This window comes from Marmota marmota, unplaced genomic scaffold (genome assembly GCF_001458135.2).
Source record: "Marmota marmota marmota unplaced genomic scaffold, marMar, whole genome shotgun sequence".
In the NCBI taxonomy this organism is placed as follows: Eukaryota; Metazoa; Chordata; class Mammalia; order Rodentia; family Sciuridae; genus Marmota; species Marmota marmota.
This window is the reverse complement of record NW_026000229.1, coordinates 14,203,417-14,215,681: the sequence shown is the minus strand read 5'-3', so window position 1 is coordinate 14,215,681 and position 12,265 is coordinate 14,203,417. Positions and strand designations below refer to the sequence as shown.

General features: G+C 40.9%; 1 protein-coding gene across 14 annotated transcripts in view; it reads left to right on the top strand.

The window, feature by feature from the left end:
- The first annotated feature begins 6,277 nt into the window (after window positions 1–6,277).
- Window positions 6,278–12,265, top strand: part of Map2k5 (mitogen-activated protein kinase kinase 5) — a 243,479-nt gene continuing 237,491 nt past the window's right edge. For 7 of the 14 annotated variants that reach the window (XR_007343974.1, XM_048793799.1, XM_048793797.1 and 4 more), the window contains exon 1: window positions 6,912–7,048. Coding sequence is in view for 13 of the 14 variants with exons in the window: in XM_048793799.1 (XP_048649756.1) it covers window positions 6,914–7,048 (135 nt within the window). In the remaining variant the exon portion in view is untranslated. Of the gene's footprint in view, window positions 7,049–12,204; window positions 12,251–12,265 lie in introns of all 14 variants that reach the window. The other 7 variants (XM_048793801.1, XM_015480494.2, XM_048793796.1 and 4 more) reach the window with 6 other exon arrangements.

The window sequence follows — 12,265 nt, the reverse complement described above, 5'->3', positions numbered from 1 at the left end:
AAATTTGTGATCAAAAAATTAACATGTTTTATGCAAGGGCCCACTCTAGTCACTAAAAGAAACAAGTGGATTTGTTGGACACAGAAGACAATATTTGCTATAAAATGTACTAGTTAATGGGTGACTAACTGTTACTGTCTGAATCTTAGTGGTGGTGGAAAGAAAAAGGAGCAAGGGACACTCAAGGCAGGCAGGAGATGCACATGGATGTTGCATTTTTATTACTGAATCCACTTAGCCTTTGAAACTCATTCACTCAAACAAACCTCATTCATTCATTCACCAAATATTGTTAAAGTACCCACTATGTACCAAGTACTCTCTTAGATGGTAGGAATATAGAAGTGAATAAAGCAGGGCTGGGGTTGTGGCTCAGTGGTAGTGCACTTGCCTACCATGTGTGAGGCACTGGTTCGATTCTCAGTACCACATATAAATAAATAAAATAAAGGTCCATTGACAATTAAAAAATATATATATATTTTTTAAAAAAAGTGAATAAACAAACAATTTCCTTCTCTCATGAAGTTATACAAATGACTAAAAGGTGTTGTGTTAAATTCTGATAAGTGCCTGGAAAAATAAATGACAGAAGGGGATTAGGAATCATGGATACCTTTATGCTTGTACCTGGAGTGGGTAAGTAAGTTTTGGGATGGTTTGCAATTTCAGTAGGGAAGACTTCAAGTAGATGGTTATATCTGAGTCAAGAATTGAAGAATGTAAGGGAATGAACCCCGTAGATATCTGAGGTCAGAGCAATCTAAGCTGAAGAAATGGCAAATGCAAAGGCCCTGAGGTAGGATGCTGGATATGTTCAAGGAACAGTGAGAAGGAGGTTGGTATGAGAGTGACAGCAGGAAATGAGGTTCAAGAATTCAACCTCGTGGCTGAAGTGGAAATTGTCATTTTCATCCTTGTCCTGGGAGTCCAAGGTACTCAGGCAACTGATGGTGCTTATATTCCCTTGGCCACCTGCATCAGGTATGCCCTGTTCACCTCCCACTGAGGATGTAGCTCAGTGGTAGAGTGCTTGCCTATTATGGGCAAGGCCCTGGGTTCAATCCCCAGTATTGCAAAAACAACAAAGAGGCTGTGGTTGTGGTTCAGCGGTAGAAGCACACATGCCTGAGGCCCTGGGTCAATCCCTAGAACTAAAAAACAAAAACAAAACCAAAAAATTTCAGATGAGGTAGGGCCAGAATGTGTAGAGTTTTGTAGGCCAAGGAGAAGTCTTTGGCTTTTACCCTGCACAAGATAGGAAGCCATCTGGAGTGTTAACCAAATGAGTGACCTGATCTAACTGGCTGGGAATGGAGTATTTGTAGGAGATGCAAGGGTGAAAACAGAAGATGAGGAAATGATTGGACTGGACTAGTAGCCATGTTGATGGCAAGAGCTTAAGAGCAAGGTAATAAGAGATGAACAAAAAGCTCTCTGAAATTATAAAATATAACATTTCTCATTAAATAAAATCACTTTAAAGCAATAATAAAAGGGATTAAAAAGCCAGCAAAAGACTTGAGTGGTTATTTCTCCAAAGAAGATATACAAATAGTCAACAAACATATGAAAACACACTCAACAGATTTTTACCCCTCACACATCATATAGAGCACTAATCTCTAGGGTATATAAAGAACTCAAAAAGCTAAACACCAACAAAACCAAATAACCCAATCAATAAATGGGCCAAGGTCATGAACAGACACTTCTCAGAAGAGGATATTCAATCAATCAACAAATATATGAAAACATGTTCATTATCTCTAGCAAGTAGAGAAATGCAAATAAAAATTAAGATTTCATCTCACTCTAGTCAGAATGGCAGCTATTATGAATACAAACAACAATAAGTGTTGGTGAGGATGTGGGGGAAAAGGTACACTCATACATTCTGGTGGGACTGCAAATTGGTACAGCCAATATGGAAAGCAGTATGGAGATTCCTTGGAAAACTTGGAATGGAACCACCATTTGACCCAGCTATCCCTCTCCTCAGTCTATACCCAATGGACTTAAAAACAGCATACTACAGAGACACAGCCATATCAATTCACAATAGCTAAACTGTGGAACCAACCTAGCTGCTCTTCAGTAGATGAATGGATTAAAAAATGTGGCATATATACACAATGGAATATTACTCAGTAATAAAAGAGAATAAAATCATGGAATTTGCAAGTAAATGAATGCAGTTGGAGAAGATAATGCTAAGTGAAGTTAGCCAATCCCAAAAAAACAAAGGGCGAATGTTTTCTCTGATATAAGGTGACTGACTCATACTGGGGTAGGGAGAGGGAGCATGAGAGGAATAGACAAACTCTAGATAGGGCAGAGGGGTGGGAGGGGAAGGGTGGGGGCAGGGGGTTAGCAATGATGGTGAAATGTGATGGACATCATTATCCAAAATATATGTATGAAGATATGAATTGGTGTGAACATATCATATATACAGAGATATAAAAATTGTGTTCTATATGTGTAATAAGAATTGTAATGCATTCCACTGTCAATGTATTTAAAAAATAAAAGCAATTAAAAAAACATGCTCAACATAGGTAATCATTAGAAAAACAAAAACCAAAACAAGAATGAGATATTGCTATACACCCAATAGGACAACTATTATGGAAAAATGCAGACAGTAACAAATACTGGTGAAGATATGGAGAAATTCCCACTTTGAAGGGAATGTAAAATGGTATGGCCATTGTGAAAAATGTTTTGGCAGTTCCTCAAAATTTAAACAGAAAATGTGATACAACAATTCCACTTCTGGATATGTATCTGCTGTGGTTTGAATATGGTTTAACTGTGTTCCCCCAAAAGTTCATGTGTTGAAGATATGATCCCAGGATAGCACCACCCTTGGGAGTGGTTGGCCCTTGAAGGTCTATTGGTCATTGGAAGCATGCTCCTGAAAGAAATGATGGGACTCCATTCCCCAGTCTCTCTGGCTTTCTATTTTGAGTTGTAATTTTTTTCCTTCCTGACAATTTCTCCATTGTGGCCCCATTAGCCATATGGTCCTCACCAGAGCCAGGCTGATACCAGTACCATGTCCTTGAGCCTCAAAAACTGAGTTAAATAAATTTCTTCTTTACAAAGTTAGCTTGCCTCAGGTATTTAATTACAGTTACATAGATTAATGCAATATCCGGAAGAATTAAAAGCAGGGTCTGGAAAAAATATATATTAAAACAGTTATATTTTATGCAAATTCATGTATATATTCATTATTTAGTTTTGGTGCTGGGGATTGAATCCAGGTCTCAAGCATGTTTAGCACATCACTGAACTATACCTGCAGCCTTAGAAGAGATGTTTTTATACTAGAAGCATTTTTCATAATACTGAAAAGGTGGAAGGCATCCAAATATTCCTTGATGAATGAATGGATAGACACAATGTGGTATACATATTCAATGGACTTATTTTTAGCCTTGAAAAGGAAGGAACTTCTGACAAATGATTTAATATGGATGAAACTTGAGGACATTATTCTAAATGAAATAAGCCAGACACACAAAAAAGACAAATATATGATTCCACTTATATGAGGTATTTAGGGTATTCAAACTCATAGAAACAGAAAGTTGAATGGTGGTTGCCAGGGACTGGAGGGAATGGAGAAATGGGAAGTTGTTATTTAAAGGGCAGAGATTTCAGTTTTGCAAGATAAAAGTTCTGGGTATTGGTTATGTAACAATGTGAATGTATTTAAAATTGTTGAACTGTATACTTAAAAATGGCTAAGATGGTAAATTTGATAATATGTGTTTTATCACAATTAAAATCTTAAAAAATTCAGCAAATTACTAGAACCTAGCTTTATAGAAATGCCTCTTTTTAGTTAAGTTTATCGGTAAACTGAGGTCATGAGGGGCAGTTTTTGTACTCAATAGTGCTACCACACAGGTGAACCGCATTGTTTTAATGTTCTCCTCTGGGCTCATTTTCCCTACTACTTACCACCAGTTAACACATTTTACTAATTTGTCTGTTTTCCTCATCAGAATATAATTTCATGAGAAGAGGAATTTTCTATTACATTTATTGAGAAGTCTCTTTGGTTCGCTTTCTGTCTCTGTGACAAACTAATAGACAATTTATTAGGAGAAAAAGTTTGCTTTGGTTCATGGTTTCAGATTGTAGTTCATGGTGGTATTGCTTTTCGGCCTGTGCTAGGCAGAACATCATGGTGGCAAGTGCATGGAAGAGGAAATTTGCTTGCTTCATGACGGCTGAGAAGCAAAGAGAAAAAGGAAGGGGTGGAGATCTCAATATGCCCTTTAAGGCAGGACTCAAACAACTAACTTCCTTCTACAAGAGTCCACTTCCTAATAGCACCACAAGTTGTTGATGAAGTATTTAGTACGTGGCCTTTGAGGGACATTTCAGATTCTTTAAGCTGTAATAGTCCCTCAAGTAGGAAAACAAAACAAAACAAAACAGGGTTTTTGTTTGACCACAGTCAGTCTGCTTTATGGCTACTTCAGTGCCTGAGTGACACCTGACTTACATTCACTATTAAAAAAGAAGGAAAAATGTACTATGTGCAAAAGTCTTAAGATTACTTACAACTTCAATGCTGCATGTTAAATATATCTTAGATAACAGAGCTTATTCTAATGGGTAAAGAGCTCAAAAAGTAATACTTTGTCATTTATGATCATTGTGGAATGGTCTTGTATTATCTGTAACTATGATATTTCTTGCAATGAGAGTTAAAATTTTGAGTTTTCTGCAAAATCCTTGTTCAAATAATCAAGGCTAAGATTTTTATTTTTATTTTTTACCAAATAAAGGCTATGAAGAACTGAAATGTGATTATATTGGTTCTGCAAATATTGGGAAAGAACTGAGCCTGCATTTGTGTAAGAAAAGTTTCAGAATATATATGCAAATTTGGCAAATGGAGTTGGTTTTCCCCATGGTACTTTGAATAAAAAAAGACATTTTAACAAATCACAGCTTCATAGAAAAATCTCTAGTTTTGTGGTCTATTTTCTCAAATAATAGGAAATGAACTTTTAATAACAAGTACATGGGGACCTTCAGTGAACGGGTTTATTTTTCAAAGTACTGAAGTGCGAGTAGAACGGGGCAATTCCTATAATACCTGGAGGATCTGACTAAATGAATTTATACCTAAGTTATTAAGTTACAATAACTAAAAGGTGATAATTTATCTCTTAAAATGGCCTTCCAAATCAGACATAAAAGAAACTCAGAGAAAATTATGCAAAAATAATTTTTGATTTATACTGCAAATGACCAACATTTATCTTACATTAATCATCCATTTGAGAGGAAACAGACACTCCATCCCCCAGTTTAGGCAAGATTCATCCCTAAAAAATAAAGCTGATATGTGCACCTTCTGTTAGAAAGCGATGAAGGACACGAACCTACATGATGCCATTTGTAAACACACTGCTGTATAGGCATCCTAGATCAACAGGATCATGCATTTTAAGAGCTGAGGCAACAAGGCATTTAAAAATAACCAAGGTTTATGGCTACTGCCATGGTATCACCGATTGCATAAGCAAAGCAATGCAATTTACTTAAAAATATATGGACTAGACTGGATATTTTTGCAATAGTTGAATAAGAGATTATGTTGCTGCAGCTGTCTCCAGGCAGTTAAACTCGGTTCACTTTCTTTAGTATTACTTTTGAATAGAGGGCTGTCTGGTATTTTAGGGGTAAGGGGCCTTCCTGAAAAAATTCATGTGCATTTTATTAATGTGGGAGAAAGATGATGATCCTCTGGACCTGTGCCTTGGAAGAAGGAATAAACAACCCCCCCCACCCTATTTTTTTTTTGTCTTGCTCTTGCTGATTCAATGCACAAACCTCAAGAATACTTAGATGCACGGCTTGACAAAGTGTGGATAAACGGGAGCTGCCCTCCTGTCCTTCGCAAGCCTCCGTGAAGGCAAACTACGCAATTTTAAGCCTTAACTTGGCTTTTGGCAGACTCCCGACCTGGTTCAGACTCATCCTTCGTTTGTTAGATATTTTCACCCCGCTGCCTTTAACCAGGGCCGAGAAAGGGCCGTCGCTCGGCCGCCACACGCGGTCACAGGGCGATTAGGTCTGACCAACGAGCAGGACCGGAGCCTTGGGTCCCGCGTAGCCGCTGGCTCCTCGATCCCGCCCGCCTGGACGCAGGGGGCGGCGCGCCCGAGAGCTGCCCTCTTCCAACATGGCGCCGCGGGAGGCGGGTCCCGCTCTTCGGCTCCCAGGGTTCCGGCGCAGCGCGTTTTGGTTCCGGAGTAACAGTGCTCTCGCCGCCGCCTTACTCCGCCTCTCGTCGCCGCTGCCACCGCTGCCGCTGGACTCGCGGCCTCGGGTGGCGGGGACTGAGCTCTCACGCGCCGCGCCCTCTGGCTCCAGGTGGGGCAGAGGACTTGTCCCCTGCCCCTCCCGCCTAGGGCCCACCTCGGCCTTCTCGTGGTCCCGTGGCCCTGGGGCTCCTCCTAATAGCCCTGGACTGAGTCCCCTCCGGTCGGGGATCCTCCCCTCGTCCCTTAAGCCACCAAGGAGGGGTGGACACCGGCCGCTACATCTCCCCCAACCCGGGTCCTGGCTCTGCAGTCCCCTCACACCCTCACGGACCGCTGAGAGCTTCACGATTCCGTTTTGCTCTCGTTACAACTCCAGAACCGAGCGACCTCGGTCACTGCCTGCTCCCCAGGGCACCCTTCCCGGGAGACACGCTCAATCCCCCACACAACCTGGGCCTGGCTCTGTGCCTGCGGGCTCCTTCCTGATTCCCTCTTTCACTACCTCCCACCCTCTGTCTTCTGCCCTTCACTTCCCTTGTCACCTCTTAGAGCCCATTCTAATCAGGGGCCAGTGGGTATCCCTTGCCCCAGGATGTGAGCCCCTTTAACCTGTAATGCTGTGGCTGGCCCTTGGCCCCTTCCGTGCCATGGAGAACCAGGTGTTGGTGATTCGCATCAAGATTCCAAATAGTGGCGCGGTGGACTGGACAGTGCACTCTGGGCCGCAGTTACTCTTCAGAGATGTGCTGGTGAGTGACAATCTTAGTGTCCAAATCCCGGTAAGGGGGGCCTCAGGGTCATGGGGATTCAGCACACTGACTGATGGTGGCATAAGCTAGTGGTGGTGGCCACTGTTGGCCTCCAGTGGGGGTAGTTTTGTTTTGTTTTTGTTTCAGCCACAACATTGATTAATTGCATTCACTGAAACCTGGCAAATGTGCAGAGCCCAGAAGAAAGATGAATCTGGCTAAACCCGTCCTCAGAAAGCTCACAGACTGGACTGGAACTTACACACTGAGGGAACAGACTAGAATATAAAAAGTTGAATTTAGAAGAGGTTTCTCCCCAAGTGTTTGGGGAATGTCCCTGGCCAGATTCCAGCCATGTCTTTCTACTGACTTCTCTGAATTTGGTGACCTGCCTGGAAAGGGAAATAAGAGCAACTTTAACTTAACCATGTTTGAGCAAACCTAAGGTGCCATTGATTTCAAGACAGTCTTACCACGAAGAAAGAAAAAAAAACGCTGCCTGTTAAACTATGACATGCCATCCCTGTACAAACACAGCCTAATTTCAGAGATGAAAAAATGTACAAGGAAAACATGCATCTTATAATTGATAATGTATTACCTTCAGGAAACTCAGAAGGTATTTTCAAATAAAATTGTGGAATGTATTGTATTGTGTGTAAACTTGTTGTTGGCCTATTCAGCCCCCAAGTCTTTTTTTTTTTTTGCAAGGAGTTACTAAAGAATACTGAGATGAAATGACTTTTCCAAAGCTGTGTAGCTTCTGAGTGGAAATCAGAACTCAAATTTCCTTACTTTTACCTATTTTTCCCCCATCTTTGTATCTTTCTTATCTTCAATTGACATAGACAGGATACACTGGGCCCATTTTATGTAATGAATAACTGAGACATCAAAGGCAAAAACTGACATGTTGAGAAGTAGGCTGTAAAAGGTAGATGCCTAGTGGAACTTACCTGCAACATAAGAGAGGGCTGAGGGTCATGGGTGTAGTTCAGCGTAGAGTGCTTGCTTAGCATGTAGAAGTCCCTGGGTTTGATTCCCAGCACTTGGGGGAAAAGGGTGTGTGGAGGATTGAGTGGCAGGGCCTTGGAAGGAGAAAGAATTGTGATGTGGTTTTTTTGATTGTCTTGGGCAACTGAATAAAATTTTGATTCCATTGACTTCATTTTGAATTTTGGATGTAACTGACCAAGTAGGCTATTTAGATTTTCAGGTACCTAAGCCAGGAGCCTCCAATCTTGTACACCATATACCATCCTTCACTCTTGCATCTGCAGTTCTCTACACACTCACATGCACATGGATCTCCTCTCGTGAAAAGCCCACATTCCTCATCATGGTCCTCTGGGTCCATCTTGATTGGTTCTGGTCTGGCTGGAACTAGCTTCCTCTTTCACCATACCTCCATGAGCATCCTGTGCCCCAGGTCTGTATAATCACTGTCATTTCTCCCAGGTGCTCAGGCTGCACTGTCCTTTTCTTCAGTTAGCCAACTCTCACCTGTCCTTCAAAGTCAAGTTTTGCTTTTCCTCCATGTTGGGTTGGTTATATGGCTGTATCTGTGTTTCTGCAGTTTCATGTGCTACTCCAGCAAAGCACACATTTGGTCACAATTATTTGCCTGTTTCTTTAGAAGATTCACTGCTAGAGGAGATGGAGATCTTTGTTTCCCCCTATCTCTGCTGCTTCACAGGGCCATGAAATATTTGTTTAATGGTGGAGTTTAAAAGAGGATGGCTGCAATTATAATTCTGTGGACACAGTACTGGATTTTGATTCAAGAAATTTGGGCTTAATTGCCATCTGTCCCACTAACAAGGCAAGTTATTTACCTCTCTGAACATCAGTCTCCCTATTTGTATTAGATTTGTGAAGGGTGGGGCTGGGTTGTGGCTTAGTGGTAGAGCACTTGCCTAGCATGTGTGAGGCACTGAATTCGAGCCTCAGCACCACATGAAAAATAACCAAAATTTAGTTGTAGTTGTGTCCATCTACAACTAAAAAGATTAAAAAGAAAAGATTTAGGAAGGTTAAGTGAAATTTGTGTTTATGATGAGGAAGATGAGTTTTCTCTTACTTTTATTCATTTGGAACAACAAAATATTATTTTGTGTAGAATAGTACCCTGTTGAAGACCTCAAACTCTGAATCCAGGACGTCTGGGAATAAATTGGAAGTCCTACCACGTGATGAGCATGTGGCCTTTTATTTCAGTTTCCTCTTCTTTTTTTTTTTTTTTTTTAAGGAAGGTAAAAAACAGTGCCTACCTCATAGAGTTGCAAGGACTGCTTGGGTTGATGCATACAAAGCACTTAGAACAATCTAGCGTATAGTAAGTGCTCTCGAAGTGTTGTCACTACAACATAAGGGATAGGCCCTTGGTCTTCTGCTTCTTGAGCACTTCCAAATTGTTCCTGACCCAGGATTTGTGGCCTAAAGGAGACACTGCTCAAATGGTCCCATTGCTAGTGCTCAGAGTGCCATATGTCCGCCTTGCTCTTGTAAGTCTAGGTGGAGTACATTTGTCAAGAAGGCCCCATGTAGGTGCTGTGTGGTTTCCTAGGGAGTTCTGCCAGCATGCAAGCTGAGATCCCTGTGGTCTGCTCTCCCATTTCACTTCATCTTTTATCAAGAAAAGGCAAAAAACCCCCAACAGAATGTCATTATTTCTGGCTTGGAATCTTAAACTTCAAAGTTACATGAAAGCTAGAAGCATCTCTTCTAATCTACTTGCTTCCTACTCTCACCTTCCCAGTTTTCAAATGTGGAGGCATGAACCCCAGAGGGGAAAATGCCTTGCTGAAACCATATATAGCTAGTGTTTGGCAGAACTTAACAGAAGCCATGCTGCATCACTGAGTTAGCATAATTGAGCACTGCAGACCACATGTGAGTTTTGAGGGCTCTTCACCAAATGCCTGGGAGACCCTGGGTAAGTCAGTGGGCCTCTCTGGACCTTGTCTTTTGTCTGATCATCTAGCACTAGCTACAGTGTGAAGGAGGTCTACTTGGTCCCTAAGGGCAGAGGCATTTGGGTATCTATTGTGTCTGATTTTCCGGCTTTCTGGGTTTCTTCTTCTCCCTGGGACTGAGTCCTTAAGTTCTAGGAATCCTGTGCAGGATTTACATTGGTTTAGCACATGGTAGAAGAGAATGTCCAGTCTTCTCCTTTCTGTTCTTTGTACCCTGTCTGTAAGTCCCAGATCCTGATTTTTCATCATCTGTAAAATTTGCCTAAATGAAGCCTGTGATTCTTTCCTTCCTCCCGAGTTAGCAAACACTATTTGCTATTTATATCTTTAGTTTGGCTCTTACACTAGAAGTGCCTTACATTGTTAGTCTTTATCTCTGATCAGATTCTAGTCTTCCTGAAGTCAAGGAACAAGTCATTATTCTAGAGCCTATTTACAAAGCTCCTAGTATGTAGGCGCTCAGTTATATTTTTGGTCTCTCAGATATTTATCCAATTTATCGAAAGGAAGGAGAAGGATCAAGAAATGATCACTGTCAAGATATGTAGATTTCATTTCATTTTGAAAAAAGGTGAGATAAAAAGTCATATTGTTTAAAGATAGGAGAAAGTCACTTGGAAATAAGTCCTTTAAATATAACTGGAAAATATACATGAAATCATTAAATGTACCCTGCTTAAAAATGAGCAGGAGATATTTAATAATATTCAGACGTTTTACCCCTTTGTCATTATTTATTTATTTAAAAAAACCCAAGGTGGTCAGCTGTGTTTGCATGATTCTCTCAATCAAATTTGCTATTTTTCTCTCTTTTCTCCTGTCAGATGTAAAGCATGTGGGGCGCCATATTTATATTGATGGGCAAAGCATGCCATTGCTGCCCAGCAGGGGTTTCAGCTGGTTATTAGAAATTTTCTGTTTGATGGGGTCTGCTATTCTTAAGATGAAGGAGTCTAAGTTAGATTGTTAATTCTGCAGAGACTTAGTTCACATCTCAAATTTGGTTGTCAGAATGTTTGGGGCTTTTTGGAAGTAACCAGTGATAACCTCCCCCATTTTTTCCATACTGGTTAAGAAAGGGTCTTTATTAAATACTGAGAAGGGGTGGAGCCAGTGAGCACATTATCCTTCTCCTCCACTGATTGTTGGGTGCTGAATTTGAAGGTTTAATATGAGGTAAGCTTTGTAATGTTCTAGTGATCAGTGATTTACTCATTTAACAGACACTAATATGACACTTGCCATGTGTTAGACACTCTTTTAAGCCCTTTACAATTATTAACTTACTAGTTCTACAAGGCGGGTACAGTTATGATCTCTTTGTTCATATAGGGAAACTGAGGCATGGAGAGGTTCATTCACCCAGCTGGGGAGAGGAGGAGCAGCATCCAGCCTGGTTGTAGTTGGTGCTTTTGAGTTTTTCATTGAGATACCTGTGTCCTTTATTCTGTACTTAACTGTACGTTTTCCTGTCAAAAAACTACTTTTTCCCTTTAAGTATGTAGAAAGAATTTTCTAACCCTAAAATCTTTTACAGATACTTTCTCAGAAAGTTGATGTTTCATTTGCTAAGACTAGAGTCAGAGAAAACATAATCTCTTTTGACTCTAATGAGCAAGGGCTGCCTAAGACAGTTCTCTTTGATCAATTTTATATGCATAGATTTATTAAAAAAAAAAAACACTGTAGAGGCAAGACTATTATGCAAATTGCCACTGCAGCAAAAGCTTCTAAAGAATTGCCTTTAGAAGGAAGTTGCAGCCGCTACTCTGCTAAGTGCCCTGCTTGGAAGGGCTGTGGGCTCCCTGCTGAGAAATACTGCAAGCGGCTGAGGCTTTGTCAGCTGGCTGCCTGGTGCCAATTCTGGCACAGCCTGGCAGGGACATTGTGGGAGCGCTCTCAGAGAGAAAGGAGGTTTGCAGGACATTCGGATGGGACTGAACATAATGCAAGGTCACTTTCTCCAGAACTCGGGTGTTCTGTGCCTCTTCATTTAAACTGTCTCTAGAGTAATCTTTGAGTGTTTCAGCTTTTTGGATTCACATTGACATGAGATTCTCTATACTGTTTTGACTTTTTCATAGGCTAGATTAAATTTTATTTTGGTGTCATTAAATATGTTTTCCATTGCTCAAGTGTAAGGGCTGATGAGAACTCTTTGTGTGAAATATTGTTTTATAGGTTTAGATCATCATCATGGAAACCCATGTGCTTCACTCCTGCCACTGTGAGTGCAAGGCTG